The 18,557-nt window shown below is 42.5% G+C and overlaps 1 protein-coding gene and 1 pseudogene across 1 annotated transcript in view; both read left to right on the forward strand.

The window, feature by feature from the left end:
• The window catches only part of LOC126108400 (nuclear pore complex protein DDB_G0274915), a 137,181-nt gene that overhangs the window by 95,152 nt on the left and 23,472 nt on the right, over positions 1-18,557 (forward strand). The window contains exons 11-13 of the mRNA XM_049913610.1: positions 4,992-5,122; positions 8,891-9,161; positions 12,158-12,303. Of these exons, the coding sequence (XP_049769567.1) occupies positions 4,992-5,122; positions 8,891-9,161; positions 12,158-12,279 (524 nt within the window). The 3' untranslated portion in view covers positions 12,280-12,303. The remainder of the gene's footprint in view (positions 1-4,991; positions 5,123-8,890; positions 9,162-12,157; positions 12,304-18,557) is intronic.
• On the forward strand, positions 15,826-15,943 carry LOC126109105 (5S ribosomal RNA; annotated as a pseudogene).

The following is an 18,557-nucleotide window of genomic DNA, read 5'->3' on the forward strand; positions in this document are numbered from 1 at the left end:
CAGTGTCTGCTCTTCTTATGTACTTTTGTGACTGCGTCGCATGCCTGCGACGAGACTGGGCAGCGTCCGACGTCACAGTGGGCAGTGGTTCATAATTTTTTGGTCGATTAGTGTGTTTCTTCTTTCGACACCAATCTGTTCGAGCTTCGTCGTCATCATTTACTTAATTGTCCTCTGATAAACACGAGGGTGTGCTGAAAAGTAGTGCCTCCAAATTTTGTATGCTAAAACTCTTAAAGCTTTTTAAATACAACAAATGATATTCACAATCAAAATCTTTATTCTTAATGTCAATATATTTCTTTCTCGACAGACACCCCCGCCCCCGGTGACCAACACGTGCACCATTTTATCACTGTCAAAGTAAAAGTCCTCAAAGCTGTTAGTTTTGGAAGCAGATCAAAACCAGCACGTTCAGTGACAGTGAACGCGAGGGGTAGTGCTCTTGGGCGGTGTGGCATTGTCGTGTGAAGTATAGGGTGCTCCGTGTGTGAAAAAACTGTTGGAGCTCGAAACACGATTACAGCACGCTGCTTCTTACGTGCCGACATTACATTACGCGCTGCAGTTCAGAGTCCTCGAGCTGCAAATAAGTAGGTGTGGAGAAGAAAGATGTAGAATGTTAATAGCAGGTGTTTTATTTTAAAATCTTTAAGAGCTTTCACATTAAAAATTCAGAAACATTACTTTCCAGCACACACTTCCATACTGCAATTGTATTGCAGTCATTTGGGTACAACTATCCTGCACAACAAGATTGTTTTGATGAGCAAAACAACAAAGAACTTCAGATAGAATCACAGTTTGAAAACTTCTATTTTTGTTGTGAGCACCATTCTTCCGTGGCCCCTGCAGGTAGAGCGGCTTAACTCGTCGTGTACCTTGCATTACCTGCAACCGTTACTCATTTCTCTGACAATATGCTGTTTGAAATGTAACTACTAGCAAAAACATTAAATGAAACAACAAGTTTACTGTTACCAGTCACCGTTTTATTTATTTCCACGACGCGTTTCGAAGGTTTAAACCTCCGTCATCGGGTGGATTTACATTAGTTAGTATTGCATTTGTGTGTGTGTGTTGTGTTAAGATTTTTTTAGGCAGTGCCACAAGTTCCTCCAAAAAATCGTAACACAACACACACACAGATGCAATACTAACTAATGTAAATCCACCTGATGATGGAGGTTTAAACCTTCGAAACGCGTCGTGGAAATAAATAAAACGGTGACTGTTAACAGTAAACTTGTTGTTTCATCTAATGTCAGTAACAGTCACGGAAAAGCCTAACCTAAAAAAAACTAGCAAAAACGTTTATTAATTGTCATGATCATTTAGAAGGTCCAAGAGTGTAACCCATCATTTTCCCTAAAATGACATGTTACAGCTCAGTATTTAGCACAGTGAAGCAATAGATAGCCTTCCAGAAGATGCCGTCAAAGAAGGAAGGGACTCCATTATTTGTACAGCTTCCACATTTTCGGAAAAGAGGCATGTGAGGAATGGGAACAGCAGTGAGAAGTACCAGAGTATAGAAAGGGCTTTCCATTTGGATCAGTCTGGCACACTACTTCAACAAAGTTATGTTACAGCAAGAGGAATATTGTGAGGTGGTGTGTGACCTCAATTATTTGAATAAGATTGGGACATGCATATTTCTCTGTGTACTATATGTAATTGGAGTGACAGAATCACCCACATGCAGTGAACACCCAGAAGACGAGAGAGATATTAACTAAATTCTTTTGGGATGTTCTAAATTTGATTCACACCAAAATGCATTCTGCCAACAAATATTTAAACACTAATGAGTTATGGCCATCCCAAAATTAACAATTTAACAACTCATTGTCAACAAGAAGCATATGTAAATCTCTGACATATCAAATACTGACATTTGTGAATTTTTATATGTATAAAATAGATGTATACTTAGGATTTAGCTGTCTTCACTAACCTTACTAGGCAGTTGTTAAGGATGTAGCGAAAAGCTAACAAAATTGTCTGGCAAAGAAATAATGTTAAGTTCCAAGAGAATGATGTGCTGGACCAATAGAAAACTGAAAAAAATCTATAGATGTTGAATGATGCCTAATAAAGCCCGTATAATAATTAAAAAAAAAAAAAAAAACTGATCAATAATTTTACTGAAAGCAAAATCACTAATTTTCCTTACTGAAAAATTTGTTTAAAGGACGTTCTTAGCATTTATACTTGCCTGCTTATGAAATCTTTGTGTTGTCTCCTCTATGACAGAAATAAAATACCCTACCCTCTTACAGTCTTCCTTGGTGCATCTCTGCAAGTACTTTGTTTTTATTTCTCTCTTGCTTCTGGTCAGCATATTGTAGTTGTCTTTTTCTAGCTCCCTATGTGTAAATGCAGCATTATTTGTCCATACTAATACTCGGTGGCACTCTGCATTGCCACTCGAGTTTCGCTTGTAGACTAAAGGGACCTCACTAGATAACTCCCCCTGTGCCTGTACTGTAAGTACTTGCCACTGTAGTAGTTGTTTGGTGATACAAATATTCTGTCGCATTTAAATTAGGAATTATTGCCTACTATTACTATGTAGCTGTGTGATGACTTTTTTGTCATAAGTTTCTCAGTGAACTAGAAACCGTAATACTTACGTTTTCTACAATATGTTAAAACAGTGTGTAACAACAACAGAAATTCCTGGATGGATAATATGTAAAATAAATTGAGAGTGGTACTGATGTTCAGTCCCAATGGGGCACTGTTAAGTGGGGCGTTCCCCAAGGGTCGGGCATCTCGTGGTCGTGCGGTAGCGTTCTCGCTTCCCATGCCCGGGTTCCCGGGTTCGATTCTCGGCGGGGTCAGGGATTTTCTCTGCCTCGTGATGGCTGGGTGTTGTGTGCTGTCCTTAGGTTAGTTAGGTTTAAGTAGTTCTAAGTTCTAGGGGACTGATGACCATAGATGTTAAGTCAACTGCTGTTTCTTATTTATATAAATGATATGCCTTCTAGTATTACAGGTGATTCAAAAATATTTCTGTTTGCTGATGACACCAGCTTGGTAGTGAAGGATCTTGTGTGTAATATTAAAACATTATCAAATAATGTAGTTCATGAAATAAGTTCGTGGCTTGTGGAAAATAATTTGATGCTAAATCACAGTAAGACTCAGTTTTTACAGTTTCTAACTCACAATTCAACAAGAACTGATATTTTGATTGGACAGAATGGGCATATTATAAGCGAGACAGAACAGTTCAAGTCCCTAGGCGTTCGGATAGATAGTAAGCTATTGTGGAAAGCCCATGTTCAGGATCTGTTCAGAAACTAAATGCTGTTTTATTTACCATTAGAACAGTATCTGAAATAAGTGACATTTCAACATGAAAAGTAGTCTACTTCGCATATTTTCATATGCTTATGTCGTATAGTATTATTTTTTGGGGTAGTTCTTGTGATTCGAAAAGGGTATTTTTGGCTCAAAAACGGGCTGTTCGAGCTATGTGTGGTGTCATTTCGAAAACCTCTTGTCAACCCCTATTCAATAGTCTGGGAATTCTGACATTGCCCTCACAGTATATATTTTGAAACTTCCTGGCAGATTAAAACTGTGTGCCCGACCGAGACTCGAACTCGGGACCTTTGCCTTTGGCGGGCAAGTGCTCTACCATCTGAGCTACCGGAGCACGACTCATGCCCGGTACTCACAGCTTTACTTCTGCCAGTATCTCCGCTGCAGAGTGAAAATCTCATTCTGGAAACATCACCCAGGCTGTGGCTAAGCCGTGTCTCCGCAATATCCTTTCTTTCAGGAGTGCTAGTTCTGCGTGGTCCGCAGGAGAGCTTCTGTAAAGTTTGGAAGGTAGGAGACGAGATACTGGCAGAAGTAAAGCTGTGAGTACCGGGCGTGAGTCGTGCTTGCGTAGCTCAGTTGGTAGAGCACTTGCCCGCGAAAGGCAAAGGTCCCGAGTTCGAGTCTCAGTCGGGCACGCAGTTTTAATCTGCCAGGAAGTTTCATATCAGCGCACACTCCGCTGCAGAGTGAAAATCTCGTTCTGGAGTATATATTTTCTTTAATGTCGTTTGTTGTTAGCAATATTAGCCTATTCCCAAGAGTTAGCAGCTTTCACTCAGTTAATACTAGGCAGAAATCAAATCTGCTTGTGGAATGCACTTCCTTGACTCTTGTGCAGAAAGGAGTGCAGTATTCTGCTGCATTCATTTTCAATAAGCTACCACAAGAACTCAAAAATCTTAGCAGTAGCCCAAACACTTCTAAGTCTAAACTGAAGAGTTTCCTCATGGCTCACTCCTATTCTGTCAAGGAGCTCATGGAAGAGCTAAAAAATTAAGCAAATTCCAGTGTGTTACATTGTTGATTTTCTTTATTTAAACTTACGACTTGTCGCCTGAATATGTTTCTTATATTTCCTTTTATCTGTTTCTACAATCGTGTTATAATTTCATGTATTGACTTGTTCCATGACAATGGAGACTTCTCCTTAATGTGGTCCCACGGAACAATAAATAAATAAAGGAAACCTCCCACCTGGAAAGGCCACCACTCATCTATAGCTGATTAATGTGTGATGCATAGAAACACTCAACTGAAACAGCATTTTACTAGCTTTTGAGCTCTCGCTCAGAAGTACACACAGTCACACACGCAATCACACTGACACCCAAATGCGTACACCTGTAGCCAGAGTGAGACTCGATGTGTGGGATTGGTATTCACATAGAACAATTTAACTGACTTGACGGACCAGCAATTGTATGTGTAGGAAAAGACCCTTAGAGAGAACTGTCGTATGCAACAGCAAACTTTTATAAAGGTCGGACCATGGCTGTGTGTGAACAGACCTGTTAGGAGCCTGTACGTAGTCAAAAATACAGTGAATGTGTACTTGCTGTGGGCAGAAACATCGGGTTTTGTGTCGAGAGGTGTCAGAGCTGTATACGTGTGTAACGAGAAATGATGAGCGATTACAAATTTTCTTACCATTTCAGCTTCACCTTTCGGCTCCTCACTTGGCACAACTCCGGGTTTCGGGAGCACGTCGACGAGCCAGACGCCAGCCTTCGGATCGCCGTTTGTAGGATCAGGGGATGCGAAACCGGCATTCGGCTCTACTGGCCAGGTAAGACGGAATTTCTCCTTCTGTAACTGTGCCAGTGCCGTTAAAGTGTTCACATTGGAAGGTGGATGATGGGGCGGAGTGCAGCGGCAAGGAGCAGTGTACCACATACCAGTAGTCTTTTTGCCACCTCTGCCTGTAGCACACACATAGGGGTGCATGCAGAACATTTAGTGTCAATTTTTGCTCTAGTTTAGATGTGGTGAGATGAGAAGCAGAAACAGTGGCTGGAGTGTGAGGTGTGCAAGAGAGACAGGGAGCACACTGGTGCAGCTGGAAGGTGTTCAGTCTCTCTCTCTCTCTCTCTCTCTCTCTCTCTCTCTCTCTCTACACAGAACGCGTCACACTGCCGCCTTCCTACATGCGCCCAGATATAGCATCTAATCTGACATGGGGAAATTACAGATTGATATCAATATTGCAAAACAGCACAAAAATAATAATAATAACGACCTTTTAAAATCCTTTGTACCAGAATACAACACCCTGTTCTCAACCATCGACTAATTATTGTTTTGCTTTAGTGTTGCAAATTTCACAATTCATCCAGAACTATCTCTTACTACCAGTCACAAATACCTTTATGGAGTAAGTATATGTACTGGCATGTAAGTGTAAGAATCCCAAGGTTCCTGAAGAGGATTCTGATTGACGTTTGTTTATCAAATTGACTCATTATTCTTACTGCACTATTCTGCATAATAAATGCTTTTTTATTTCTTTGTCCCCCCCCCCCCCCTGAAATTACACCATACGACATGTAACAACCCTTTATCCTTTCATATATGCATGAAAGAACCAGAGGTTGTAGAGAGTTTCAGGGAGAGTATAAGGGAACAATTGACAGGAATGGGGGAAAGAAATACAGTAGAAGAAGAATGGGTAGCTCTGAGGGATGAAGTAGTGAAGGCAGCAGAGGATCAAGTAGGTAAAAAGACGAGGGCTAATAGAAATCCTTGGGTAACAGAAGAAATATTGAATTTAATTGATGAAAGGAGAAAATATAAAAATGCAGTAAACGAAGCGGGCAAAAAGGAATACAAACGTCTCAAAAATGAGATCGACAGGAAGTGCAAAATGGCTAAGCAGGGATGGCTAGAGGACAAATGTAAGGATGTAGAGGCTTGTCTCACTAAGGGTAAGATAGATACTGCCTACAGGAAAATTAAAGAGACCTTTGGAGAGAAGAGAACCACTTGTATGAATATCAAGAGCTCGGATGGCAACCCAGTTCTAAGCAAAGAAGGGAAGGCAGAAAGGTGGAAGGAGTATATAGAGGGTTTATACAAGGGCGATGTACTTGAGGACAATATTATGGAAATGGAAGAGGATGTAGATGAAGACGAAATGGGAGATAAGATACTGCATGAAGAGTTTGACAGAGCACTGAAAGACCTGAGTCGAAACAAGGCCCCGGGAGTAGACAACATTCCATTTGAACTACTGATGGCCTTGGGAGAGCCAGTCATGACAAACTTCTACCATCTGGTGAGCACGATGTATGAGACAGTCGAAATACCCTCAGACTTCAAGAAGAATATAATCATTCCAATCCCAAAGAAAGCAGGTGTTGACAGATGTGAAAATTACCGAACTATCAGTTTAATAAGTCACAGCTGCAAAATACTAACGCGAATTCTTTACAGACGAATGGAAAAACTGGTAGAAGCCGACCTCGGGGAAGATCAGTTTGGATTCCGTAGAAATGTTGGAACACGTGAGGCAATACTGACCTTACGACTTATCTTAGAAGAAAGATTAAGAAAAGGCACGCCTACGTTTCTAGCATTTGTAGACCTAGAGAAAGCTTTTGACAATGTTAACTGGAATACTCTCTTTCAAATTCTGAAGGTGGCAGGGGTAAAATACAGGGAGAAGAAGGCTATTTACAGTTTGTACAGAAACCAGATGGCAGTTATAAGAGTCGAGGGGCATGAAAGGGAAGCAGTGGTTGGGAAAGGAGTAAGACAGGGTTGTAACCTCTCCCCGATGTTATTCAATCTGTATATTGAGCAAGCAGTAAAGGAAACAAAAGAAAAATTCGGAGTAGGTATTAAAATTCATGGAGAAGAAGTAAAAACTTTGAGGTTCGCCGATGACATTGTAATTCTGTCAGAGACAGCAAAGGACTTGGAAGAGCAGTTGAACGGAATGGACAGTGTCTTGAAAGGAGGATATAAGATGAACATCAACAAAAGCAAAACGAGGATAATGGAATGTAGTTGAATTAAGTCTGGTGATGCTGAGCGTATTAGATTAGGAAATGAGACACTTAAAGTAGTAAAGGAGTTTTGCTATTTAGGGAGTAAAATAACCGATGATGGTCGAAGTAGAGAGGATATAAAATGTAGACTGGCAATGGCAAGGAAAGCGTTTCTCAAGAAGAGGAATTTGTTAACATCGAGTATAGATTTAAGTGTCAGGAAGTCATTTCTGAAAGTATTTGTATGGAGTGTAGCCATGTATGGAAGTGAAATATGGACGATAAATAGTTTGGACAAGAAGAAAATAGAAGCTTTTGAAATGTGGTGCTACAGAAGAATGCTGAAGATAAGGTGGGTAGATCACGTAACTAATGAGGAGGTATTGAATAGGATTGGGGAGAAGAGAAGTTTGTGGCACAACTTGACTAGAAGAAGGGATCGGTTGGTAGGACATGTTTTGAGGCATCAAGGGATCACAAATTTAGCATTGGAGGGCAGTGTGGAGGGTAAAAATCATAGAGGGAGACCAAGAGATGAATACACTAAGCAGATTCAGAAGGATGTAGGTTGCAGTAGATACTGGGAGATGAAGAAGCTTGCACAGGATAGAGTAGCATGGAGAGCTGCATCAAACCAGTCTCAGGACTGAAGACAACAACAACAACAACATGCAGACCACATTGAGAAGGTGCTATGCTACAGCAAGATGATTTGTAGTATCTATCACCTGCATTTTCAGGACCTGTTGGTTAATTAACAACAGGAGCACTACGATGCAACTAGTATTGTTATTTTTGTTAATACTTTTTTGTCGCACATTGCTGTATCGTGTTCCACCAAATAACTATTTAAGAACAAAGCAACTGTCCTACAACAAACGTGCTAGAGTGAGTCATTATAACATCAAACTGAGTGTGTACCTGTCAGAGGCAACAGTCTGTGAAAGTTAGCACGAGAGAGTTTGAATATAAGAGACTATGGCGCACAGCACTAGTTGCAACTTGTATCCTCCTGCAATATTGGCCCAGCATGTTTCATGCTACATTATTGATACAAATAAATATGATCTTCTGTGGTATATTATGATAATGGAGATAAATTTAAATTTCCTTGCAGACAGTATCAAGTGAAAGGAGGGGAAGTTTTGATGAGGAACTTGTGGTGAGACTTACTGTGAAATGTTTATAGTGTTTGGTTGCTCATGTATACATCATGCTGTAACTTGCTGTAATCTCGTTTTGTCTCAGTCGTCATAATGAAGTTGTAATGAAATACACAACACAGCACCGGCTTACATATTGTATCTTCACCTTTATTAATATGCCTCTTCACTTGTGATAATCTTTTTAAAATGTCTCATTTAGAGTAACGATCACAAGTAACTGGCAATATTCTATAGTACTCATTACCAAACAAGCTATTAGTCGACTCCTGTAGGCTCGAAGAACTCTACAAAATACATTAGTGCTTACATGTTTTCTTGATATTTCTGAGAAGAAATAATAAGACTTCTGTGTTACGTTGACAATAGCTGGGGTGGTGTGCTGTACCTTCACCTCCGTTTTAGGCCAGCGCGGCAGTGACGACGGCCGGCCAGCAGGGGGTGTTCGCGTTCGGCGCGGCGAGCCCCGTGACCACGACGGCGGCAGCCGCCGCCGTGCCCTTCCAGTTCGGGGCTACGGGGCAGAGTTCCTCTGCGGCCGCTCCGAAGCCCGGAGGCTTCCAGTTCGGGCAGTCCGCCGACGCGAGCCCCGCGGCTTTCCCGTTTGCGGCACCCGCGGGCCAGGCGTCTACGCCGAAGGGGGCGTTCCAGTTTAATGCGGCCGGCCAGACGCCCGGTAAGTCCGACTTCCCTTTCGGCACGCGTCGCACGGGGCGGGTTTCCCAGTAAGTGCACTGTGCGGCACACGTGTCGGAGGTGTCACACGGTGTAATGCCTGCAGCAGGTTGTTATGTAGCAAAATGTTTGTTGTAATAACTGGGAGTTTTGTGATTGGTTTGCATCAATTAAGAACACTTCTGCTGTAATAAGAAGACGCCGTGTGACTGAACTTCAGCTGCGTGCCTCCGTAGTGTAGCTATCTTTGCACCTCACAGGTTGCAATATCAAATGTCGACATTGCTCCCGACCGGTCAGGTAGCACTCCAAAAATCTGACAAGTGAAATATCACTTAGCTGTCACGTGCAAATGTGTGAACCCCTCCTGTAGCTAATGGCCTAATGTTTGCTCGAAGCTGTCAAACGAGACAGCAGATAAAGTTAACAGCAAATCTCAATCCTCGTGACACGGGCCTTACGCACTGTGGTAAAATATCGAGCATTCCTAGTGCCACAATAACTCTTTAAAATACGAAGAGTTCACCAGTAAAGGTCGACTTGCACAGAGTGTACAGAGTGGAATGTGGCTGAAAGGAGTGTCAGTGTCGGAGGTTCTCGGGAAGAAATTGTCGACATTGGTGGGGGCGAGAGTGGTGTCGTTTACTAACGGTGGAAGTTGACGTATTGTCGCTGCACCCACTTGTTTTGCAGTAGTATATTGTGTGCTTTGGTGTCTCTTTAAAATTTATTTTATTGTTAGCTTCATTTTATGTGAAACACTGTGGAGCTCAAATACTTTACTCAGAGTGTCCTTTCACGAAAGAGGCTAAATTTTTCGGTGTGCAAAACCGACTTTCACACGACGTGTCGATGCCGAGTGACAAAACTCTACGAAACGTGGACCGTATAATTTAGAATGTTGTGTCGGTGGTGGAAGTGGCCCGTAAAGACCATAATTAAAGTGTCCGTAACTTTGTACCGCTTCAGGTTCCACCGTGGTGTCGAGTTATACACGACGAGGGTAATACTCTCGATAGAAATGCCGTGTCGACGTATCGTCCTCACTGCTGTCTTCTGTACTGACATCGGTAAGTCTTTACGTGCACTGAATCTAGGGCAAAGCACCGAGTGTGGCCGTTTAAAAAACGTGCGCCGAACGGTCGGAGGTGTGTGCAGTGGGGCTGTGGCCGTCTGTCGTCCTCTGGTGCCACCTGGCAGAGAACGGTAAGCTTCCGACGGCGAGCGAGTCGAAAGTGCGCCGGCAGAAGATTTGAGAGCACCGTCTCTCACGTAGATGTGAGTGACACGCCGGGTGCATTCCGCGAAGGTGACGTCTGTACTGCACTGGAGGTAACTGAAGGAAATGTACAGTGAGAGTAACAGGAATGACACCTGTATTCAAAGACACTAATTACACCGAAGTCACTGCAATTTATGATGGCCCACTGGACATTACAAAATGACAAACACGGTCCTTAACGGGTGTACGATCGTCACTGGCAGCAATGTACGCGCCCGTGCTGGCGACGAGGTCGGTCGGGCATTCTTATGGTAGGGCATTCCGGTGCTCCACCGGCACGGTTAACGACTGCCAGATGGCTGTCGGCGCATTTGGATGTGCTGAAATAACGTCTCCCCGATGCGTCCCACTTGTGCTCTAGGGGATTTAAATGGTGTAGGGGGTAGAGGGGAGTCGGGCTGGGCATACTAGTACGTGTACTGAATATCCTCTCATTGAAAGAACTCCTCCACCTGCACAGTTTCGTATGGGCGCACCTTGTTATCGTTAAAATGATGTCGGGCTGAGGGCACCTCTGAAGAAGATGCCCGTGGGGTAGGATTACAGTGTCACAGTACCTTTGGATGGTGTGTGCAAAGATTTGGATGTAGTATGTCCGTACAACTTTATCCCTGCCCGCACTGTAACACCTGGACTTTCAAAATTGCCGTGTTTGACAATTCTGGACACACCCTTATATGACGACAGGTGGGAACGTGTAATTCACTCGGGAACATTGTCAAACACGATAATTTTGGTGAATAGAAGTATAATTTCCGCTCGTCTCGTTACGTATTTCTTTCTTTCGAGTACTTCTCTAATATATTGTAGCAGTTTTTTCTACGTACGGTCCAAGTCAGCTGCGTTACTGGACTTACATTTTGGAGGACAACAGTTCAAATTTTTCCTCTGTCGCTGAGATTTAAGTTTCCCCTGATTTCCCTAAATTGTTCCGAGATAGTTCCCTCGGAAAGGGCATGGCCAGTTTCCTTCCTCTTCCTCAAAACCTTCTTAGCATGTGCTTCATCTCTACTGACCTCAATGCCGATGTGACGCTAAACCCCAATCTACCTGGCAGTGACAGATCATCCGAAAGTTCCTTTCATCCTTAAGATTTGCACACCAGAGTATTTGAAATTAAAAGATCATTGGTTTTTACAGTAACTAAACAAAGAAAAACACTGCAAATTAATGAAACAATTTTCATTTAAAATACTTTTTAGGATAGTGAATTTTTTTAAAACATTGTTTGGTACTTACAAGGGAAACATAAGCATTGGATGTGGTAAAAAGGCTCTATGTATTGCTTTATAAATATTGTTTGACATGTTTGTGTATATGTGTTTTGTCTAGAAAATAAATGTCAGTGTTTCAAGTGTGTGTGTGTGTGTGTGTGTGTGTGTGTGTGTGTGTGTGTCACTTTTCCAGTTGTTTCATTTCTCAGCTGCTTACATAACAAACTTCGTCAAAAATGTTCTGTCTGTACTTTGCTTTTGCTTTTAATTATCTTTGCTAGTTACTGTATCCTGTCTTATTGTATCACAGACAGTGACGTTCTGTTGACATTCCATCAAATGCGAACACAACTCCATTTGACGGTGATATTCCTTTCCCTTCTATTCCATCGAGTTCTACTTTGAATCAACCTTTAAGTTATAGATATAAGTTAATAAGGATTGCAGAGAGCTGACAGGTATTTCCCTTGTTACTTACGGACACTGTCCGTTCTTTTTCAGGAGGCAATGTGCCAAACGTCTTCGGCCAAAGTACACCCGGCTCAGTGGGGATGTTCAGCATCGGCTCCGGATCCACGGCGCCGAGGTCCAGGACGTCACGTATGCGCAACAAGAACCGGTGATTTTCGGCGTCTGAACACGCACTCGTAAGTTCTGCAGAAATACGTCTTTCCGTCCCAGGCTATCCAATTTCTTCCTTGTAGATCCATCTGGATTTGTATGGGGCCTCCGGAGTAAAGAGCAAACACCAGACAAACACTGGAATTGTCCTGGAGGGAAGTATGCAGCCTCCAGCTTGAGCTGTCACCATCTGATCCTACACACCTTTGGATGGTCCTCACATATTTGAAATGTGTCCTCAGTCTTTATTTCTGTAATGGTGGTGTTAAGACTAGGCCGTTGGTAGTGAATCTGTAACATCTGTATCTTGCTAGGTTTTGTGTTTCTCTCTCTCTCTCTCTCTCTCTCTCTCTCTCTCTCTCTTTCTCTCTCTCTCACACACACACACACACACACACACACACACGCTCGCAGTCATTGTACAGTACTGATGCTGCGAGGGTCCTGCTATTCGGTACCCTCAAACTGTGGGACAGCTTCTCCCATTGTGGACTTCGATGCATTGCATTGAAGATGCCAAGACAGACGTTTCTTTTTCCAGTGGAATAACACACCCAGAGAAGTTGAACTCACTGTATTTCCTATAATATACGACTCTGACTTCTCTCAGTGAATTGGCTGCGCATGCATCAGATTCCAGCTATGTTGTTATGCATCTGTCTCGCACGAGGCTCAAAAGAGTAGTAGTACCGTAAAATCTGAACATCAATGCCACGATGATTTCTTTGGGGGTCACAGAGGTCACGTGCACTCCCTGCCTTTCCTCGCTGTCCCCAAGGAGACGACGACTCAACCCGACAGGTAGAAACACCAGTCTGCAGCACGCATAATCAAAATCACAGGATCAACACAAATCGTAAGAAACCTCCCAAAAATGGGGTGCTTCCCACTCTCGAACTGCTTTAACGTACGAACGTCTTTCGTCAGGCAATAGATAAAGGAGTTGGAAAACATCATTCTAGGAATGGTATGTCTCACAATTGGCATTCTATTGTGAACATTACCTTCTGGAATCCGCAACTGACTGGCCAATGATGGTCGATTTTGGCCACTTGCCGTCAGTTAGTTATTCTACCGGGATTAGGATTTAGAACCCACCCCTCATCAGAACATGAACTTTGTGGCAATCTTTTACAAAATACTGCTTCCCATCTTCGTACATTGTTTCAGTTCTGTAAAATTTATGGAATTGTGGGTGTAACAGATCTGACAGTATTGCTGGTCAGAGCCAACTAGAATTGGTGTTACAGGGAACTTAAGCTTTTGACGTGAACGAGTAGTGCCAGTCGCATTTGGATAGAACGATGTGTACGCCATTACCTTCTGTCACGAGCTTGTGAAAGCAGTCAATGCAGTTTGTTATTTATGTCATCGCATTTATTGACATCTGCCCGGTTATCTGCCTGTCTTCTATTCGATATAAAAATAAATTATCTTCAGTGTAATTTAATTGACACACGTTTAAAAGGATAAGTACAATGGACAATATGTAGTGAACTGGCTATAATAGTAATTTAACACAAAATTTCATTAAAAAATAAGAATAATTACTGTGAATGCATTCATCAGAAAACGAAACCAAATTTGTCATGTGAGGAAGATAGCAAACCCTGTTGCTCTCATCAGTAATTGATTGATTTTGTCTGTGAATGGTCAGTCATGATGATCCTTACTTCAGGTTACAGTGTGTTAGTGATGATACATTGCCTCACATCTTCATTATGCACTGCCACATGCTATGATACTGTTACTGTGGACTAAGATTTTATATTTTACTGTACACACACCTAACGCTCGAGCAGGTGTATCTATGTTTAAAGTGCACCATCCATTAATAACACCATCTCTTGCTGTTCCAGCGTTGGTGTTGTTCTCTTTCTAAAAATAAAAATAAAAAAAGTTTTGCGAACCCATATCTATTCCTTCATTATTGCTCGAATTAATACAGTGCTGTCGTCCATCCAAATGAGCAGCAATTACATACAATAAACAACGAGCTAGGTAAGAAAATAAAAGTGCGATCCGTGCAAGAAAATGACCTAGATTCAGAGTTAGTGGTGCAATCCCAGACTGGGGCAGTTATTTACAAGATAATCAGTAATCAAATACGCGATTGGCAGGGATGTGATGCAGCTGCACTGTTTAATGCTTTTAGTGGGTCATTACTGTGGGGTAACACTTGCATGGGGGCCACAGTGTGATAGAATGAAAGTTTATTTTAGTAGTGTTTGATTCAACAGTGATTTAGCTCATATAATGTAAGTTCATTTTATCATTGTTTAATTAACTAAAATTAAACTATGATTTTGCTCATACATATTTATCTTGCTAACATAAAGACAGCTGTTCCTTACATATGTACAAAGTATGCCACACACTTGCTCATTCTGTAAAAAATGGCGCACCCGCTCGAGGATTAAATCTCATTATCTTTAATTGACCTAATGACCATGAAAACTGTGGATTTCATCTATGAGGGTGAGTCAAATGAAAACCTTAAATATTTTTTAAAATATTATTTATTGTGCAGAAGTGGTACGAAACTGTATCACTTTTCAACATAATCTCCCCCACACTCAATGAAAGTCCTCCAGCGCTCACAAAGTGCATAAAATCCTTTAGAAAAAAATTAATTTCGTAGTCCGCGCAACCACTCGTGCACCGCGTGGCGTACCTCTTTATCACAACGGAACTTCTTTCCTCCCGTTGCATCATTGAGTGGTCCAAACATATGGAAATCACTTGAGGCAAGGTCTGGTGAGTATGGTGGATGAGGAAGACACTCAAAATGCGGGTCTGTGATTGTTGCAACTGTTGTGTGGGCAGTGTTGGGCCTTGCATTGTCATGTTGCAAAAGGACACCTATTGACAGCAATCCACATCGCTTTGATTTGATTGCAGGCCACAGATGATTCTTTAGGAGGTCTGTGTACGATGCACTGGTGACAGTGGTCCATCTAGGCATGTAATGCTCCAAAAGAAGCCTTTTTCGTCCCAAAAGAGTGTCAGCATAACCTTCCCTGCTGATGGTTCTGTTCAAAACATCTTTGGTTTTGGTGATGAGGAATGGTGCCATTCCTTGCTCCCTCTCTTCGTTTCTGGTTGGTGGAAGTGAACCCAGTTTTCGTCCCCAGTAACAGTTCTTGCAAGGAAGCCATCACCTTCTCCTTCAGAGCACCAAAGAAGTTCATCACAAGCATCGACATGTCGTTCTCTCATTTCAGGAGTCAGCTGCCGTGGCACCCATCTTGCAGACACTACTTACCAGTTACTACGATTTCTTTCTGTTCCATTCGCATATGGAGTGCAGGAAGAATGATTGATTGTTTGAAAGCCTCTGTGCGTGTAGTAATTATTCTAATCTTATCCTCACAATCCCTGTGTGAGCGATATGTAGGGGGTTGTAGTATATCAGCAGAGTAGACTTTCTGTCTTTAAGAGGCTGTCATTTCAGTTCTTTCAGCATCTCTGTGACACACTCCCATGGATTAAACAAAGCTGTGACCATTCGTGCTGCCCTTCTTTATATCCCCTATTAGTTCTATCTGGGCCACGGCCTTGCCGCAGTGGATACACCGGTTCCCGTGAGATCACCGAAGTTAAGCGCTGTTGGGCGTGGATGGCACTTGGATGGGTGACCATCTGGGCCGCTGTGCACTGTTGCCATTTTTCGGGGTGCACTCAGCCTCGTGATGCCAGTTGAGGAGCTACTCGACCGAATAGTAGCGGCTCCGGTCAAGAATACCATCTTACGACCGGTAGAGCGGTGTGCTGACCACACGACCCTCCTATACGCATCTTCCACCGAGAATGGCACAGCGGTCGGATGGTCCCGGTAGGCCACTCGTGGCCTGAAGACGGAGTGCTTTATTAGTTCTATCCAGTATGAATGCCACACACTTGAGCAATGTTCTAGAGTTGGTCGCATGAGTAACCTGTAAGCAATCTCCTTTGTAAACAGATTGCACCTCCCCAATATTCTATCAGTAAACCGAAGTCTACCACTGCTTTACCCACGGCTGAACCTGTGTGATCATTCCATTTCATATTCCTACAAAGCATTACACCCAGGTACAGGGTGAGGCAGTGAAACGGCACGATTTTGTAAAACCACCAAAGATTTATTTACAAGTAAAATCATAATAGTTGAACATGGATCTCAAGTACAAGAGTGGAAATTAAAGATTTAACTTAAAAACAATCATTTTTTAAATATGGTGTCAGTGAGGTGTCGTCCTTGGTTTTGCACACATTGTCTAAGCCTGAGATGAAATTGTCCCATGACGTTTCGTAGCATCTGTACTGGAATGTTGTTAATTTCCTGTCGAATTCGCTCCTTCAGGTCTTCTTTTGTTCTTGGTGGATTTTCCTGGAAGACTTTGCACTTGAGGTAGCCCCAAAGAAAAAAGTCTGGTGCCGTCAGATCTGGTGAACGGACAGGCCAGGGGAAATCGCCATTCCTGCTGATTAGACGTCGTGGAAATGCAAGTCTGAGCAATTCCATTGAGACATTAGCAGTATGGCTTGTTGCACTATCTTGCTGGAAGAGTGTTTCAGCATCTGGATCATGTCGATCAATTCCAGGCAGATCAAAAATGGTCAACATGTCAGCATAACGTCCAGAGTTTACCGTCACTGTGTTGCCATCTTCATCTTCAAAAAAATAGGGCCCCACGATTCCACGAGATGACATTGCGCACCAGACTGTTACTTTTTCAGAATGGAGAGGTTTTTCATGAAGTTCGTGCGGGTTATCTGAGGACCAATATCTGAAGTTTTGCTTATTTACGTACCCACTAAGATGAAAGTGGGCTTCATCACTCATCCTTAAGTTATGCACTCATTCTTCATTTCGTTCAATAACGTTAAGCATTGACTGGCAAAAGCGTATACGGTTATTGTAGTCATTACGTTTAAGGGCTTGCACTACCTGAATTTTGTATGGATGATAGTGAAGGTCACTCTTCAAAATCCGTCTTACTGATCGATTGCTGAGACCAAGTTCTGCGCTGTGCCGTCTCGCGGATTTTCGCGGACTTCGTCCCAACGCTTCGCGCACACGATTAATGTTCTCGGGTGTCCGGATTGTTTTTGTGCTGCCGCCTCTTTTCTTTGTTGTGCTAGCAGTAGCTTCAAAGGTTTTAACCCAAAGGAGAATGGCTTTCCTTGATGGCACGGGAGCCCGTGGCGGCAGGTTGAATTCACGACGAAAGGCGCGTTGCGCACTCGACCAACGCTCCATGGCTACTGAAACTTCCAACACTCTAGACGCCCAAGGTCACTTCCCCCACTCTCGCAACCCCCCTCCGCACCCGACAACCACTATCGAAATCGTGCCGTTTCACTGCCTCACCCTGTATTTGTAGGAGTTGGTTGATTCCAGCAGTGATTCAGTGACATTATAGTCATAGGATACCACATTTTTTTCCATTTTGTGAAGTGCAAAATTTTAAATTTCTGAACATTTGGAGCAAGTTACCAATCTCTGCACCACATTGAAATCTTATCAAGATCTAACTGAATATTTATGCAGCTTATCTCAGATAGTACTTCATTACAGATAACTGCATCATCTGCAAAAAGCCTGATTTTACTTTTAATATTGTCTGCAAGGTAATTAATGTACAACATGAACAGCAAGGATCCCAACACAGTTTCCTGGGCACACTCGAAGTTACTTCTATATCTGACGATGACTCTCCATCCGAGATAATGTGCTGTGTCCTCACTGTCGAAAAGTCCTCAATCCAGTCACAGATTTCACTTGATACTCCATGATACTTCTGACAATAAGCATAGGTGGGGTACTGAGTCATACGCTTTTCAGCAATCGAGAAACACTGCCTGTACCAGCATTCCTTGATCCAAAGCTTTCAGTTTATCACGTGAGAGAAGTGCAAGTTGGTTTTCAACTGATCAATGCTTTTGAAAACCTTGCTGGTTGGCATTGAGGTGGTCATATTCTTAAAGATACTTATTTCATCCATCTTTTCAGTTACATGAGTCTTAAATTGGGGCAATTCTTCTGGGCTTTCCTTTGTAAAGGAACATTGAAAGCTGAACTAAGCTCCTGTCACATTCACCAGGGACTGGACACCAACTATGGCACCAGTAACAACCTTTACATATGACTTGAATGTTTTCAACATTTCACGGTCCTATCAGCAACTGTATAAATATTAATTTTAATTTTAATGACCAACAGTCTCAGTTGCACCATTTACCTAGGTTTTAGTCAGGATAACCCAACCTTCTTCAGAATAAAAGTAACTACCGTTTG

Source organism: Schistocerca cancellata, chromosome 11 (genome assembly GCF_023864275.1).
Source record: "Schistocerca cancellata isolate TAMUIC-IGC-003103 chromosome 11, iqSchCanc2.1, whole genome shotgun sequence".
NCBI classification, from domain to species: Eukaryota; Metazoa; Arthropoda; class Insecta; order Orthoptera; family Acrididae; genus Schistocerca; species Schistocerca cancellata.